The following is an 18211-nucleotide window of genomic DNA, read 5'->3' on the forward strand; positions in this document are numbered from 1 at the left end:
TTGGTAGAGCCACAGTCTCCGTCCCTACCCCTGGGACTTCTACCCATTCAGCTTTGTTCCACCTTCTGGGCCCCCTTGGAACAATTTTTTTTAAGATTTTATTTTATTTTATTTTATTTTATTTTTAATTTATTTCTAGGAGAGAGAGAGAGACAGCGTGAGCAGGGGAGGGTCAGAGAGATAGGGAGTCACAGACTGAAACAGGCTCCAGGCTCAGAGCAGGCAGTCAGCACAGAGCCCGACGCGGGGCTCGAACCCACGAACCGCGAGATCATGACCCAAGCGAAAGTCGGACGCTTAACCGACTAAGCCACCCAGGCGCCCCTTTAAGATTTTATTTTTATGTAATCCCTACACCCAACATGGGGCTTGAACCCACAAACCTGAGATCAAGAGTCTCCTGTTCCACTGACAGCCAGTGAGGCGCCCACCATTTTTTTGCTCAGCCCCTCAGCCTCCTGAAGGCATTACCATGGGTCCTTTTGCACTTCAGAACTGGGTATATTTCCTCCCAAATCTCGATGCCCATCACCTAGGGCACTGGGGGCGCCTCTCTGGGCTCCCGCCTCTCCTTGGCAAGTGGATTAGTGATTCATGCCTTACAAGGACAGGTGCTGGTTACGTGTGGACAGCACCTGGCACATAGTAGGTACTTCCCTGACGTAGTTTGGTGTGATGGTTGAAAGACAGACACTAGAAGCCAGACTGACTGGATTTCAATCCCGACTCTAACTCTGCTTCTTGTGTTATTCAGTTGTTCTGTGCCTCAGTCTCCTCACCTGTAAAGCAGGGGTAATGATAGTACTTACCTGTAGGGTTGTTGTGCAGGGTAAATGAGCTATCATGTGTGCAACACCTAGAATGGTGCCTGCACCTAGAAGCATCCAGTACATATTATCTATTATTATTATTATTATTATTACTACTACTACTACTACTACTATTATTGCTATTACTATTATTCCTGAGACAGGGATTGTTCTCCTTGAAGCTGCTTTAGCTGTGGGTTCCTGGGTCCGGAGACCAGAGCTTACATCCCCGTTCTGCACCATTGATTAGCTCAGTGACCCCAGGAGAGTGACATACTCTCTCAGAATTTCATCTATAAAAACAAAAGTTCAGGGCACCTGGGTGGCTCAGTCAGTTAAGGGTCTGACTTTGGCTCAGGTCATGATCTTACGGTTCGCAGGTTTGAGCCCCGCCTCGGGTTCTTTGCTGACAGCTCAGAGCCTGGAGCCTGCTTCAGATTCTGTGTCTCCCTCTCTCTCTGCCCCTCCCCACCCACCTCTCTCTCTTTCCCCTTCTCTCTCTGCCCCTCCCCCACTCACCCTCTGTCTCTTTCAAAAATAAATGAAACATTAAAAAAATTTTTTTAATAAAACAAAAGTTTATCTCAGGATCGTTATGAAGCTCAAACTCCTATATGTGCATGGAAAGTTCATAGCAAGCAAAGTGACCAGCGCTTAGTAAGTGCTGGAGACATTACAGGGTTTTGGGGAAGAGGCGAGGATCACAGGGACAAGGATGGTAGTGATGGCATAACCTCCAGCCCTTGTGACTGTGGTCCTGCCCTGATGGGGCTTGCTTTCTCACATTGTCCCCGGAGTGATCTGCCCATTGTTCTAGACAGTAGCTCTCCCCCAAGGCCTCCTCTCTCTCAAGTGGTCATTGTGGAGCTTGTTTCCAGCTAAAACCTCAGCCTTTATTTCTCTCTGTGCCTATTTGCGCACCATTGATTGATTGTGTCTCAGTGTGGAGTTTAGCATTTATCCCTGTGAAAAGCCCTTTGCTACTTTCTGCTCATTACATTTGTTTGCCTTTTAGGTCTTGCTGATAACCCCGTTCTGCCGTCAGTGGTGGTGGTGGAACTGACCCGGCACAGGGCCAGAATCTTACAGGGGTTCCTAGGACCAGTAACCTGGCAGGATGCCCTATGAGAAGTGGGCACAGCAGGACAAATAAGTTTGGGAAACCCCTAAATGCATGTCCCCTTGAGGGATGCAACTGACAACAGTAGAGTGAGGGCTCTGAGAAGTCCAAAGTTAGGGAACCCGTTTAATGTGACTTGTTTTCTTCTCATTAACGTCCAATGGCATAGACTTTGACGTGGAGGAGGGAGCATGGGCTCTGGAGCTAGGAGGCTTGGGTCTGAGCCCCAGCATTAACGTTTCTTAGCTGAGTGACCTTGGGCTGGCCGTTACTGCCTGGGCCTTGGTATCCTTATACGCAAAATGGAGATAGTCATAAGACTTACTCATAGGAATTGCTACAGGGTTTCCTGAAGGATGTTTATGATTCCCAGTAGGCCCGGCATGCACCACTGCTCTTCTTTCTTTGCATCTTCCTTCCCATTGCTCTTTTAGGAGTCTTTCAACCTGGACCTCAGTCTTCTTATCTTTCAAGTGGGAATAATATTCCAGACTTCCTGATTAGATTGTCCTGAAATCATAGATATGAGGAAACTTTGAGAAATTGCCCACAGGATGGTGCATCTGGGTCACCCACTGGGGTGATAGGGCCTCTGATTGTTCTCCTATCTTCACCTCTCAGGCAGCCCCTGGAATTTTGCCTTCACAGTCAAGTTCTACCCCCCTGATCCTGCCCAGCTGACAGAAGACATCACAAGGTGAGGGCAGCAGAGGTGGGGTGGGCGTGCTGGCCATGTGACTAGGAACGAAGGCACCTGCCCCTGGTAGACATGGGGCAGTAGACGATGGCAGTTGCAAACTGAGATGCCTAAGTGCGTCCAGACAGACAGCATCAACAAAGGAAGCTGACCCATTGCAAGAAAAAGTGATACAAACTCAGTCGGCAGTGGAAGCTGACCCTCCGCTTTAGAGGGACCCATTTCACTGATTGAAATTGAAATTCAACAGGGGACACGCCATCTAAAACTATTGCTGTTAGCTCCAGCAATCACTGCCATTTGGGAACGGTTGAAGTAAAGCTAGAGATTTGAGAGTGAAAATCCACAATTTTTAAATGTTAGTAGCAAACTCAAACTTTTTAAAAACATGGTGGAGGCCGTCTCTGTATGGAACAAGCCAAACACATCTCAAGCCTGATGTTCTGGAAAGCTGATGTTCTGATGTTCTCAACTTTGGAGAGAAGGCAGGAGTAGAGCACAGGTGCCTTTGCCCATAGGAATTTGGTCCCATGTGCTGCCCTGTACACATCAGGCATGTAAGGGTCAATGAGATGTGATCCCCCACCCCCACCCCATGGAGGCAAGCCTGGGCTGCTGGGGTGAACATGGATTGTATATAATATCTCATTGTGCCTCAGGGCCAGTAGATCATGTGGCTTGAAGATTAGAAGGGGGTGCAAAGCATTTTTCAGAATGAGAACTTCTATGGGGACTGATCCTGCCTCTGGAATCAGGATAGGGAGAGACCCTTCTCTTTATCTAAGCCCTTTCCAAAGAGATAGTCTCACTTCATGATATCCTGGGGTTATGTTATCAACCACACTCCTAACAACAATAAGATGATGGCTTGGAGTTATTCTTATAGCAGAGGAGGGGCTACTCAGACAGCCTCTCTCTCCCATTGGGTCTCTTCTTAATATTGGCTGCCTGTATGCCAAGCAACAGGCCATGGACCCAATGCCGACCGTGACCTTGGGGATAATACAGATGTTCCTGGGATAGATCAGACCTGAAGCCTTGGCCTCTTTAGCCCTGCTCTAAGCCCGAGGTCATCTTGGGACCAAGATTCAGCACCAAGGTCTCAACTCCATTTCCAAGAGGGCTGAGAGTTGTAGGCCAGCTTAGTCCCTATCATACTGGTCTTGTCCGCTGGTATCTCTCCTCGGGCATTGGGCTTCTAGGGGCACCAGGAGAGAAACTAGTCCTGCTTGGCATGGAGGACCTCAGGGAATGGGGTGGTAGTAGCAGCTGATTTAGTAAAAAATATTCAGGTTCAAAATAAACTGGTCAGATTAACAAATTGAAATGAAATATTAGAGTGTTTGGCAGTGATTTTCTAATTTTTAGACTTGAACAAAAATGCCTTTAGGCCCACACTTGGTGCCTGTGATGTTTGAGCTCCTGCTGATTCTGAGCCTATGCCTTGGCCCTGAGTGCACACTGAGGCTGCACATACTTTTTGCCAGAGCTTCAGTTCAGACTGCAAAATAATGTCATGGAGCAGTAAAAATTATACGGAGTAAAAGCCACTTAAAAGGAAAAGAAATAGATGATTGCAAACAGTGGTGAAATGTGACAAGATGGGCAAGGAGGCATCACTGCCTGAGAATGAACTGAAACATTTTTTTAATGCAGTAACCGAAAAGGCAATAAAAAAAATGGTATAAAATGGATCTATAAACTGTAAAATCATCCGAGTATGCATAAAGTTTTAAAAAAAATCATAGCTTTGTGGTTGGAAATGTTTCTTTTAAAATAATTTGTTTTTAGACAGTTCACTTACAATTTTGCTGAAGGCAAAATACAAAAGTTTTGAGAAAACATTGGCAAACAGCTTTGTCCTGGCTGTGGAATGAAGTGTGGAAGTTAAGATGGATGAGGTTAGGTCATTTGTGGTGATCTGTGAAGGGCATTAGGCACGTAGCTGGGTGTGAAAAAGCCAGCTGTAGAGTTAGATGTATCATTTGATACCACGTACATGTTAAAAACACCCATGAATCGAAACATGCGCATTTCTGTATGTCCATCTAGAGCACCACACAGATAATAGGGGTGACCTCTGGGGGAGGAGATTAGGGCTGAGAATGGACATCATAAGGAAATTCAGAATCATCTCTAAAGTTGACATCTGTGGGGACACCTAGGGGGCTCAGTCAGTTGAGCATCCAACTCTTGGTTTCGGCTCAGGTCATGGTCTCACGGTTTGTGAGATCACGCTCTGTGTTGGGCCCGGCGCCGGCATCCTGGAACCTGCTTGAGATTCTCTCTCCTGTATCTCTGCCCCTCCCCCCACTTGTGAACGCACACATGCATTCTCTCTTTCCCTCTCTCTCAAAATAAATAAAAACACTGAAAAAAAACCCACCAAAGTTTACATCTGTTCCACAATAAGAATATATTAGTTGTAGGATTAAAAATAGATAACATTTAAAAAATGTTCAACCAGCAAAGTATTTAGCTTCAAAATAAGTTAGAAATTTAATGTTCCTACGGTAAGAAAAATCTCTCAAAACTAGAAATTAACAAAATACTTACAGGCATGTGAAATGGTATAAAACCATCTTCTAGGACACACCCAAAGTATCAGCGCCTGAAATGCCGGTGTCTAGGAGCATCCCTTTTCTACTAAGCCGAGTGTTGATCAGTTTGGTTCTGACGGGCAGGTGGGCAGCTGTGCTGGGGGCATCTGGGGAGGGGGTGGGGCCCGTGCCCATGGCCACTCTCCCCTATCTCCAGATACTACCTGTGCCTGCAGCTGCGGGCGGACATCATCACGGGTCGGCTGCCCTGCTCCTTCGTCACACATGCCCTGCTGGGCTCCTACGCTGTGCAGGCTGAGCTGGGTGACTACGATGCTGAGGAGCACGTAGGCAACTATGTCAGCGAGCTCCGCTTTGCCCCCAACCAGACCCGGGAGCTGGAGGAGAGGATCATGGAGCTGCACAAGACATACAGGTGAAGGGCCTCCCCTGGCTTTTCAGCTGTCGGCTAGGGCCCCAGATGCTGCACTGTCAGTACCCCACCTGGCTCTGCCCCTGACTCGAGGTGCATGAGAGCACATGAGAGCAACTCATCTCATCCCACTGGGGCTTTATCAAATGGGAACGGTAGTAACTAGCGGTGTGACCTTAAATGACCTCTTGGGACCTCAGGTTCATGATGATTCCCTGTTCTTGTCCTCCAAGGATCAGTCTCTTTATCTGCCAGCTGGAGATAATCAAAACTCTCCTGTGTCCTGATGTCTGTGTCTTGGTGTAAAGTTCAACAGTTTGCGCTCCGAAGCTGGACTGCCTGGGTTCACGTTCTCGCTGTGCCACTTTCTAACCAGGGCATCTGGACAGGTCACTAAAGATATGCTTTAGTTTCCTCTTCTGTTCAGTGTGAGTGCTAATAGAAGCTGCCTTGTGGTGTTGTTGGGGGACTAAATGGCACACATTATAGACACACCTCATATTTATTGTCGCTCTCTGTGATTTTAGGGGTTGAATAGTTGTGCAATGGAAAGTACCTCATTCTAGGAGTTAGACGATGATTAACTAGGTGGGTCATGGTGCGGCTGGCTGTTTAACTTAGCAGCCCCATTTTTCACTTGCACATGTATGGATTTAGATTATCCGTGTGCCTCAACTGTTGATATTTGGGGCAGGAGAATTCATTGTGCAGGATGTTTGGCATCCCTGAGCTACAGGCATCAAATGCCCATAATACCCTCTTAGTCATCTAACAACCAAATGCTCCCTCCCCCATTTCCAAATGCTGCCGTGAGATTGGTACCACCCGTGGGGGGAGTCACCTGGAACTAAATGGTCTCTAGGGTCCTTTCAAGCTGGAAGTGCTTTGAGCTCCAAGTCCAGGGTTGTTATGGGAACCCGGTGTGATAAATGATGTGAAGTACGTTATAAGCTGTAAAGTGCTGTGTATGTTTGGGGCAGGGGGTTATGGTGATATTATCTCATTGCTAAGGTGGATGGGAGGAATGAGGAGGGTTGTCTCCTGGGGGCTGCATCTGGAGAGGAGGCCTAGGGCCAGATGTGGATGGATTGTGTACAGGGGGAAGAAAGCCCGCTGGGGTGTGATGGAGTGCTGGGTCCAGAGTGCCAAGTGTGTCTCTCAGAGACTTGCACATCAACTCGGGGTAGTAGTGGCTGCTACCCTATTATGCTGAACAGGATACTGAAACCCCGTTGGTTAGCAGTGTCTGCCTGGGCTCAGGAATAGGGAGTGGCGACCTGCCTGCCGCCTGTCATCCCTGTCATAGGTAACAAGATGTGTTAGGGATTTGCGAAAGTCCTATTGATTCAGAGAAAGAAGCTCAAATATAGGCTGGAGAAATGCTAATGACCACCCCTTCAGCTCTTACAGCTCTTTCGACTTAAAGCACGTGGACATCTTAGTGTCCAGGCATCTCACACAGCAGCTCACTGAGGTGGACAGAGCAGAGGAAACTGAGGCCCAGGGGGTATGAGACAGATATAAGTGAAGTGATTGGAAAGGAGCACAGACTCTGGAGCCCTGTTGTCTGGATTCAAATCCTGACTTTGCTGCTTAATAGTTTGTGTGGCCTTAGGCGAGTTATTCAAGCTCTCTGTGCTGGTTTGTCTATAAAGTGATAATACCTACCTTACAGAATTGTTAGGAGGGTTCGGTGAGTTCATATGCGTGAAGCGTTTGGAACATTAACCAGCATGTAGTGCTCGATAAATGTTAGCTGTGACTAAATAGAAACTGTAGTTTCCTGGCAGCCAAAGCAAAGAAGGAACTTGATGAATTATACAGCTTTCTTTTCAGAAAGGAGAGCTTGCTTCTTGGGGGAGATGAAGTGGTTGCTGATACAAAATTCTTAGAGAAATATCTTACGTGGGTGATAATTTAGGAGTCCCTGTGTGGTTATGATGAACAGTGTCCTCTACAATGGCTCTGCAGTCAAGGAGAAGCAGAGTTTATGACTCACACTGAACTCAGTGGCAGTTTGAAGCAGAAATCCCGACTCCCACCTCATCCCTTGACTACTTCCTGGAGGAGACAAGACTGGACCTGAGCTTTGGCAATGAGAGGGGGTTGGGTGGCTGAAGCTGGGGCTGGGAGTGCACCATCTTGCATTGAGAACAGAGGGGAGGGACTGGGCAAGGCCTAGCTGTATGCCCACTCCAGAACATTTGCCTTTCTAGCATCACAGGTTCTGATCACGGCCACCTTCAGCTAGCAGGACTTAGGCCTGTGTGTTTTCCATGGCTGTTTGTGATCACGTTCTTTCCCTTAGGGGCATGACTCCGGGAGAGGCAGAAATCCACTTCTTAGAGAACGCCAAGAAGCTTTCCATGTATGGAGTAGACCTGCACCATGCCAAGGTACTTCTGGGTCTTCTAGCATCAGAGGTGGGGGGGGGGGGTGTCCCTGGTGCTTCCAGAGGACTTGGTGTGCCAGACTCAGTGGTCCCTCCAACCTGAAGCCTCTTATGTTCTTAATTCTCTTTCCTCAAAGTTCCATAATCCTTTATTTTCCTATAATCTTTATAATTTTTCTCATATTTACTTATGAACCTGTTTGTACCATTAGCTTGGGAGCATCATGAGCAAAAGACACAGGCTTTCATTTATTTCTGTATCCTTAGCACATAGAGCTTGGCCTGGCACCACACACGTATCACTACATGTTTTTTTGGCAAATGAATGATTAAGTAAGTGACAGAGAGAATGATCAAAAAAGCAACTGGGCGTATAAATGACAGAACGAATGAGTGAATGGAATGAATGACTGTGTGAGATTGGTCGGGGAATTCCAGCATGCAGCCTCTAACCCCGATCCTGGGGGCTTTTAGACGCAGAGTTCAGGAAGGGGTTTCAGGCCAGGTCGCAGGTATGGACCCCAGGCCTGCCATTTGACGGTGTCTCCTCATGTAGGACTCTGAGGGCATCGACATCATGTTGGGAGTCTGTGCCAATGGCCTGCTTATCTACCGGGACCGACTGAGAATCAACCGCTTCGCCTGGCCCAAGATTCTTAAGATCTCCTATAAGAGGAGTAACTTCTATATCAAGATCCGGCCTGGGGAGGTGAGCCTGCCTTGGGAACCCCTCCTTCTCACCGGAATTGGCTAGAATGGAGGGAGGACCCTGACAGCTGAGCCTGGGTTTTTCTTGCTTAGTATACGTGGATGGGGTGCTGAGGTCCTGGGTAAGGAGAGAGTACTCTTCTTCTGGAGCTCTCTACATAGACTTCATGCCTTGGGTAGCTTACCAGTAGAGCATCCAACTCTTGATCTCAGGGTTGTGAGTTCAAGCCCAATACTGGACGTGGAGCCTACTTTTTAAAAAAAGACTTCATGCCTTATGTGTGTGCCTACACACAAACATCGTACACACACAGACACACACAGGAGCACACATAAAGATAACCACATACATTCAGGTTACACAGATCAATGAGTACCTGGCCATCCATGTCCAGGTATTTGCTTACATGAAGTATTCAAGTGTGTACACATACCAAAATACATGACCACATACACACACACAAACGTGCATATGTTCAACCTCCATACCTTACCCATCAAAAAGTCCATTTGTTTCTACATCTAGAATAAATACAAACCCATCTGCTTCTGTCTTTCTCCACTGCACCAGTCACCAACGGCCACCAGCTCTCACCTACATCTCTACAAGGTGCTTCTCACTGGTCCCTCTGCCTCCATTGTGCCTTCAGGTCATTTTTCTCATAACTGCTGAAGAGAGCTCAAAAGTCCCTTCCATCAGGTCATGTCTGATACAATCAGATTACTACCCCCCACTCCCTCTCCCACCTAAAACCTCTCAAGAGCTCTCTGGCTCATGGGCTACTGTCTGAACTCCAGGTGTAGCCACTTACCTCTCCCACGTATCTCTGCCCCATGTAGTGTGCTCCAGCCCCTTTGGCATTATCTGACATCCTAGAATGGGCCAAGACCTTCCCTCCTCCAGCCTTTTGCTTTTGATGTTCCCTCCACCTGAAATTCTCTCTCACATAGCGAGTTCCTTCCCCATCCTTCAGATATCTGCTCAGAGATCACCTGTTTAGAGGGCATTCCCTGATCACCCTTATTAAGCCAGATCCTGATCCCCACACCTGCCCCGGTATTCTATCACATCACTCATCTCTGTTCATTCCCTTATCAGTGTCTGAAGTGATCTTGTTTACTAATTTATTAATAGAGCATCCCCTGGCTCCACCATCTGTCTTGGTCATCATGTTGTCTCTGCTGCTTAGCACTGGGCCCGTCACAGAGTAAGGGCTCGGTCCACGTTATTGAGTAAATGAATGAATAAATGATTGAACAGGCCAGAGTTGCACATGCCTGAGAAGAGGTTTAGAAAGGATGGACCAGCAGCCAGAGAGCCCAGGCCTTGCTTCTAACCCACTCTCCTTGGTTTTGCAGTACGAGCAATTTGAGAGCACAATTGGCTTTAAGCTCCCAAACCACCGGTCAGCTAAGAGGCTGTGGAAGGTCTGCATTGAGCACCACACATTCTTCCGGTGAGCCTGACCCTGGGGTGGTGTGCTCTGTGAGGGGGGAAGCAGGAGAAGGAACTAGGAGGGACTCCAGGCAAGCCCCCTTCCCCAAGTTTCTCCCCTTATGGACCACTTTGAATTGTAGCTGGTGGGACAGTGGGATGAAAGGCCAGCTGTGGTCCAGCCTTGGGCCTGACAATGGAGGTCTGATCCCCCTCCTCACCTCCTCCCTCCACTGCAGGCTGGTGTCGCCTGAGCCCCCACCCAAGGGCTTCCTGGTGATGGGCTCCAAGTTCCGGTATAGTGGGAGGACCCAGGCACAGACCCGCCAGGCCAGCGCCCTCATTGATCGGCCCGCACCCTTCTTTGAGCGTTCCTCCAGCAAACGGTACACCATGTCCCGCAGCCTTGATGGAGGTATGCCCCAGCTGGGAGGTGGGAGAGGGGTGGCATTTAGTGGGAAGTGGGGGCACACTTGCTTTCGTGGAATGAACAGTGACAGTGGTGGACACCTCACACATTGTTCAGCAGCAGGCCCAGTGGCCCAGGGCCCTGCTGTACCTGGGCAGCTCCTGGTGGTTTTCCCCAAGCTACAGCATTGCTCTTGCTGGAATAGGACATTGCCACTCTCTGGACTTCCCGCAACTTCCCGGAGTCATGGCCTTTTGGGGTCCCAGGTTCAGCCATATGGTTTTCTGGGCCCCCTGCCCATCATGCTTAGTGATTCACAGACTGTCAGCTCAGGAGGATGGTATACTGTGACTGCAATGTGTAATGTGGCTGGCGATGCCTTACCTGATGGGAGGCTGAGGGGTTGGTTGTTCCTGGTCATTCTTTTGATTCCGATGAACTGATTGACATCTAACCACATGGTGCTCTCCACCGCACTCCTTCCTGTTGGGCTGACAGTTACCCTTAATGTCAATGAGTATTGCCCCTATATTATCCTGTATCCAGCTGACCAGGGCTTCTCCAAACATGGCTCACAGACTACCTGCAACAGGATCACCTGTGAGCTGGTTAAACATGAAGATTCCCGGGCCCTGGCCAAGGACTCTCTCCAGGATATGCACACTGAGGTTTGTTTGTAGGAGAGGTTCAGAGGCCACATGGGCATTGGGGAGATCCAGTTAGGCAGGTCTGAGTTAAAATCTCAGTCTTCATACTTGCCAGCTGCTCTGCATACCAGGAAGTGGTCATAAATATGCATACCTGGATGGCTGGGAGGTCTGGAGCAGCTTAACTGCCCTGTGCCTATAACCTCTTCTTCAAAATAAGTAATATATACTTAGCTGTGTTATAGGGAGGACTAAATATGAGAATGCCTCTACAGCCCCTCAAAAAGTTCCTGGTACATAGAAGGACCTGAAAATTATACCCAATAATGGCTTATTGTTCATTGTAGCAGTAATAAATTATTATTGCTTTTAGGTTTGCAGAGGTAGGCACTTGCCTGGGGGAACAGCGGATATTCCCAGAACACACTGGGGCAGCTAGTTCTGCTCAACAAATATTTTCCAAGTGTTAGAATAAGTATGGCCTTTTCCTTTGAGGAACTCATAGAACAGTAGAGTTTATAGGCATTTAATGTGATTCAAGCCATGGGAGAAGTATGTACAGATTATAGAGCAGCCATGAGGAGAGAGGGATTAATTCTGTCTGGGAGGCACAGAAAGGGCTTTTTGCAGGGAGGGTGACAACTAGGCAGGGTTTTGAAGGATACCTAGGGGTTTTCCACGTGATCAGGAGACTCTGATACTTTTCCTGCAGTATGAAGTGAGTCCTGGGACAGGTCCTCACCATGTTCAGAGGACATGCAATTTTGCAAAGGCCCATTTGAGGCCAAGGAAGCTCCTTTTGTCTCCTTGAATGGGCACGGGGTTGAAAGCTAAGATTTATGCAAAAGCAAAGTACAGTCCCTTTATTTTTCCCTGCAGCTTCCATTTCTATGCCAGGGCCTACACGAAGCCCAGATTGTACAGGGCAGCAAAGATTGGTCTAGAGCTGGTGAGACTCATCCTCTCCTACAACCCTCGGGAGGACCAGAAGGCTGAACTCCAAACCAGGAGACATAGGTCTTTGTCCTGATTCACTGAACGGTCACCAGTGGGACCTTTCCCCTCTCGGAGTCTTAATTTATCCGTTGTAAAATGAAGATAGTGATTCCCATTCTAGCCATCAACACAGAGGATTGTGTGGATCAAATGAGATAATGTACATAAAAGGGCACTTTGCAAAGTGAATATATATAAATACAAAGAATAATTATTCTCTTTAAATTTAGGCCAGCCCCAAGGCTTATCTGTGCCCTGGTCATTTAAATTCAGTGTTTTCCAGGCATTGTTTCCCATCGAGGCATAATCCATGGGCATAGCCTGGATTATGCCCAGTGCCTGGTATAAAGCCTGTAATTCCATCCCTTTCTTTCCTATTCAAAAAAGTACTTGGAATGCCAGTGAGTGAGAAAGATGTTATTGCGGGGATCCCCTTGAACTTTCCCTAATTTGTAAAGAGGCTAAATTATTTGCAAACCTCAGGACTTTAGCTTTCAGCAGTAAAAGCTAATCTCACAATATCTATGTATCGCTAAGTAATGGTCGTGAGTATTTTGTCACAACCACAACAAAAACATCAACATTTGTGAGCAAGCATTGATTGAATTGGCTCACTCTGTGCTAGTCTCTTTTCTAAGTATTTACACACATTAGTTTATTCATTCTCCCCTCAGCTGTCTGAAATAGGTATTGTTTATAGATGAGGAAATTGAGGCCCAGAGAGGTTGTGTAACTTACCCAAGTTCACACAGCCGAGAAGAGATGGATTTGAGATTTGAACCTGGGCTCTAGTGCCAGAGAAGTCAGGAGGGCGTCCGGGGCTGGGAGGCAGCTCTGCCTCTTACCATCCTCATGACCGGACAAGGCTACCTCCCCTCTCCTTATCCCCAACCTGTTGGAGATGTGGATGTCTGTGCTCCACTGCAACCATGGTTGGGCAGGTGGCGGGGCTGGCTCCCTGTCTGGCCCCCTGGGAGAGGTCTCACAAGGCCACCTGGCCATCTCTGCCCGTTTTAGCGGAGTTCTCCCGCCCAGCCTCGGTTAGTGAGAACCATGACGCAGGACCCGATGGTGACAAGCAGGAGGAGGATGGCGAGTCTGGGGGTAGGCGGTCAGAGGCCGAGGAGGGAGAGGTCAGGACTCCCACCAAGATCAAGGAGCTAAAGGTAGGAGCTTGGCTTTCTCATACCCTCTAATCTGGGGATCAGGAGGCTGATTCTGGGTCTAGCCTCAGCCTTGGCTTTGAGGTGTTTTCAGCTGTGGCCAAGCACCCTCGTTATGGGATGCGCCATGGACAGGGCCTTGCCCAATACCTCGGCATCCCCCGGTGTCGAGTGGTAGGCATGCTGCCCACCCTGCACCCTTCCCCTCCTTTAGTCCTGCTTCCCCACAGGGGCACTCCGTCCCCTAGAGGACTTCAGCCTCCACTTGCACACTCCTAATTTGCCCCTTTGACTGTAATCTGGGTTTGCATGGCCCCCTTCCTCCCCAGAGCATGGTGGGGTGTCCCTGTAGCCTTCACAAGGATGAAGTCCCAAGTGTGCCCCCTCTTGTTGCCCCACACATTTCCCGCACACCTGTGCACACACTCCTGCAGGCAGGCACGGCCTCTGATGGCATGCATTCACTCAGTTATTTACCCCCTCACAGTAAGGTCACGCACCAGATGTGCAAGCAGTGTGCAAGCAGGATGCACACGGGCGTGCGCACACACGGGTACAGTGTGTTTCCATCATGCAGTTGTAGCTTGGAGCACAGGCCCCTGAACACACATGCTGACCGCAAGAAGCACAAGTGCCCCGAGCCCTCGTGTCGCGTTTACTGAGTGTGCTTTGCCCCCAGTCCTCCCGTCCCCTTCTTCACCTCCCCGGGCCGGCACCTGGCCTCACATCCCACACCCTTGGCTACCTCGCGGCCCTGCGAGTGGCCCATCAGCTTCCCTGGCCCCGCTCCTTGGGAAAGAGCCCTCTGGGCTACCTGCTGCACCAGACCCGGCCAGGGGCCAGTGCTGTGCCTCTAGTCCATTCGCTCTACTGACCCTGCTGGTTCCTTCTCCTTCTCCCCCCTGTTGCTAGCCGGAGCAGGAAACCACGCCGAGACACAAGCAGGAGGTACTGCATGGGTCCTGTCACCTCTCACCCAGCCATTCGTATGCCCAGCTCGTTTGTCACCATCCCGTAGTCCACCCCAGGCTTATGTCCTGGTACCATCTCGGCTTCAGCTTCGCCTCTTTTCCTCGGCCATACTCCTCCCCGAGTACGGCTCCTCCCTCCCCCTGCCCCCTCCCACTCCCCAGCCACCCCCCCTTCCCTCCCCCCCACTATCCAGCTCCTTGCTCAGACTACCCCCCCAACCAACTGCTTCCCCCTCCCTATTCACCCCTCCCTCCTTCTACCCAGCCTCACACTCTGCCTCTTCCTACCAACCCATGCTTGCTTCCCAACTGCTGACCATCCTACCTGTGTTCTCCAGCTCTTCCAGTCCATTCCGTGCTTTCACTGGTCTCGTCTCCCCCGCCGCCATCCAAACCCTTCCTTAGACTCATCTCCCCCACACCACTAGTTGGTCATGTTTCCACCTCCTCTGTGTCCTCTGTGTCCTCTCCCCAAAAGCTTTTTTTTTTATGTATCTGTTGGCAACCAGATGTGGGAGTGTGGGTGGGGGGGGGAGGGAGGAGCCTCAGAATGCCTCTGGTCTTCTCACACTCCAGCTTCCCTCCCTCTTGGTGGGGCTCCAGCTACGCCCAGAGAGCCTCTTCTTTTCTCCTCCCTCTCCTCTTCCTTCTCCCTTCCATTGTTTCTTTGGACTTACTGTGTTAAGGACTTTGCCTTCTCTTTCACACGGTTCCCAACTCTTCATCTAAAACTGAACTACTCTAGAAGTGAGTCTGTTGTAGGGCCTGAGGGAAAGGACAGGGGCTGGGGCATAAGAGCTTGGCCTCGGAGTCCCACAAACTGGGTTTCAGCCTGATCCTTTGAGGGTCATGGGTAAGCCCCCGGAGGCCCCCGTCCCCCATCTGCACAGCAAGACATGTGGACTAGGTTTCTCTAAGGCCCTTAACCCTAATCAAGGATCGCAGGATTCCATTGCTCCCTCCCTCTCACCTTCGGGGATGCGTGTGCCCACAGAGCAAGGGTGGCAGGTTCAGGATAGGTCACAAGCCATATCTTGGGTCCATTGCAGCTCATAACCCACCCCTTTGTGCAAACCCTATCAGGTTTGACTTCTCAAACATTGTTCTAAGGCAGTTCTGCTCAGGAAGGGACACTGGAAGCACAGACAGATGTCTGGAGAGAAAACAGAAGCCTCAGTGGCATCAATTTCCTTCCTGAGATAATCATACGAGTCAATCATAGTGGATCCTTGGATGCCAGAGATAAGCCCAGGGGAAGATTTTAGCCTTGTCCAAGGGCAAGCTTGCCTTCCACGTAATTCTTCCAGAATCAGCTGGTTTGACTTTATAATAAGCTGAGATTGTCCATTTCTTGTCCTGAATTGAGTTGACATGAATCCTCAAACAGCCTTGCAGATAAAGATGCTTGAGCTAACAGCCCACCCCTAAAAGTAGGCCTACTGGCTCCTGTGCAAAGGCTGATCCTCAGTTGACCTAGAGGCAGATTATTCTGTCATGCTGCACTGGCTTGAGCTCAAACTTGGCAGTTTAATGGGGGACACATCTAAGACTCCAGCTATAACCAGCTCAGTTCTTATACCCATCCTCACCTGTCTTCTTGCTGGTCTCCATTTCTCCTAATCTCTTAAACACCCTACTTTGTCTCTCGAGCCATATCTCACCCTGTCTTCTCTTGAGGAGATGGTCTCCACCAGGTATCCAGAAAACCCTGGCTGATTAGGAAAGTAGTGGTTCACAGTAGAGAATGTTGAACACAATCTTTTCTTGGCTCCTGTGTGGGAGCCAGACTCATTTTTCTGGGTGTCCCTGGTTTAAGGAGTATCTGCATGCTGAGCCCCTTAGGGTCTGAGTAACTCATCTGTTGGGCTAAGAGGGGCCTAGACTGAGGTTTCTGCTAAGCACAGTGGTCCAAGTCTTGGCTGGAAGGGACCAGGTACCCTGGAGGCCAGGGAGTGGACCAGAGCAGCCCAGTGAACAGGGTTGGCCAGTTCTCACTGTGCCTTGATTGTAACCAGAAGGAAGTCCCCTCCATGCCCAGTTGAGACTTGGTGTACAGCACCAGTGGAAACTCACTCAGTCTTATGGGATTTGAGTTACCTTGCTGGTTCTGAGGCCGGGAGCCAAGCAAGGGGAAAGAAAAGGTGGTGCTTGGCCAGAAGCCTCCTCTTCTTAATCTTAAGTGCTTTTGCTCCTCTTTTTAATCTTAAGTGCTTTGTGCACCTGTCAGAGCTAATCATGTCTGCCCCACTTGGCTCATGGGTGCAGTAAGGGTGAGACTGAGTCCTGGATGGGAATCACCTTGCTGATGTAGGGCAGCCATCACCACGGTTACCATTTGCACCATGCCCTGCATCCCCTGCTCAGAGCTGTTCCTTTAACACCCACTGCCCTCTCCATCCACCTCTAGTTCTTAGACAAGCCAGAGGATGTCTTGCTCAAGCACCAGGCCAGCATCAACGAGCTCAAGAGGACCCTGAAGGAACCCAACAGCAAACTGATCCACCGGGATCGAGACTGGGAGCGGGAGCGCAGGCTGCCCTCCTCGCCCGCCTCCCCCTCCCCCAAGGGCACTCCTGAGAAAGCCAATGAGGTAGGTCTCATCCTGAACCCCTCAACAGGGGCTTTAGGTAAATAGGGTCAGGAGGGTAGCTCTGCACTGACATACACTCATTGTCCTCACCTGTTTGCCTCCTCCAGTTGCTGCACAAGGTGCTGAAGGGGAGGGTGCAGGGCTTAGGCTAGGAAAGACAAAGTCACTAAATCTTGGCATCCTTGGGCCCCAGGGACCACCTTGAAAAACTCCGAAGACTTGCTATGGCTTGGTGCATTTCCCCTTCCAGCAGCCAGAGTACAATGGGAAAGGGGTGTTTATTAGAAATGTAGGTTCTGGGGCCCCATGTCAGACCAACAGAATCAGCATATTTGGAGATAGACCCCTGGAATCAGCATTTTAAACAAGTGCCTCAGGTGATTCTCATGCACACTAAACTTGGAGAATCCCCAGTAGTTGTATCCAGTAACCAGATCCTTTAGCGCCTGTTGTGAAAACACAGATGGGCTATGTTTGTGTGTGTGTGGGGGGGTGGTGGTGTTCCCTCTTGGAAGGATCCTCAGAGCCCACTAGAGGGAACAGATCCTCCAAGAAAATCAGACCTGCACCTCTTGCTTCAGAAAAGGATCCCACACCCACCTGTCTTTCAGAGTGGAAAACATGGGATGTTCTCTCAAATGAAAAAGAGATAAAGATAGGATCTTGAGAATTCCTGTATTTATAATCCCAAGCTATTATTTTTAGCACTGCAAAATCTTGGCAATATTTAACCCCCATTTATACTTAGGTGTTTTCTCTCTAGCACTGCTGCTTTCTTGTCTCAAACCCAACTGATCTAGACTTATACCCCTGGGTTTGAATTCTTACTCTGATCCCTGCAAGCTGGATGACTCCGGGCTTGTTATTTAACCTCTCTGAGCTTCCATTAGGTAGAGATAATATAAGTACCTACTTCATAGGAATGTTGTGAGCTTCCAGGGAAAATCAACCATGGAGGGGCTGGTAGGGTCACTAGATCCTCAATAGCAGTTACTTACTATTTCATTTTGAGAGTCTTGGGGCTAATTTCAAATCAGAACCCCTTTTAAAGTTGGAAGGACTCTCAGCCTACTTGGTTCAAGGTCATCTCTTTACAGATGGGGCACTGAGGCCCAGAATGTAACGTACTACTTTAGTGTCATATCTACTATTAAATCACAGCTGCCTGAGAGCAAGGCCAAATCCTGTGAAGACCAGGATAGAGTCCACTGTGAATGTACTACTCTCTAATGCTTTGAAAACGGGTGATGCAGTCATGATCTAATAACTAAACATTTGATTGAATCAGCACTCCCCTTGGC

At 49.1% G+C, this 18211-nt stretch overlaps 1 protein-coding gene across 16 annotated transcripts in view; it reads left to right on the top strand.

The window, feature by feature from the left end:
- Positions 1-18211, top strand: part of EPB41L1 (erythrocyte membrane protein band 4.1 like 1) — a 127675-nt gene that overhangs the window by 77798 nt on the left and 31666 nt on the right. For 11 of the 16 annotated variants that reach the window (XM_039227095.1, XM_039227098.1, XM_039227094.1 and 8 more), the window contains 9 exons: positions 2551-2626; positions 5384-5602; positions 7908-7995; positions 8548-8700; positions 10059-10156; positions 10374-10549; positions 13204-13352; positions 14262-14297; positions 16728-16910. In XM_039227095.1, the coding sequence (XP_039083026.1) occupies positions 2551-2626; positions 5384-5602; positions 7908-7995; positions 8548-8700; positions 10059-10156; positions 10374-10549; positions 13204-13352; positions 14262-14297; positions 16728-16910 (1178 nt within the window). The remainder of the gene's footprint in view (positions 1-2550; positions 2627-5383; positions 5603-7907; positions 7996-8547; positions 8701-10058; positions 10157-10373; positions 10550-13203; positions 13353-14261; positions 14298-16727; positions 16911-18211) is intronic. The other 5 variants (XM_039227101.1, XM_039227105.1, XM_039227106.1 and 2 more) reach the window with 2 other exon arrangements.

The sequence above is a fragment of the Hyaena hyaena genome, unplaced genomic scaffold (assembly GCF_003009895.1).
Source record: "Hyaena hyaena isolate Hyena2069 unplaced genomic scaffold, ASM300989v1 scaffold_25, whole genome shotgun sequence".
Taxonomy (NCBI): Eukaryota; Metazoa; Chordata; class Mammalia; order Carnivora; family Hyaenidae; genus Hyaena; species Hyaena hyaena.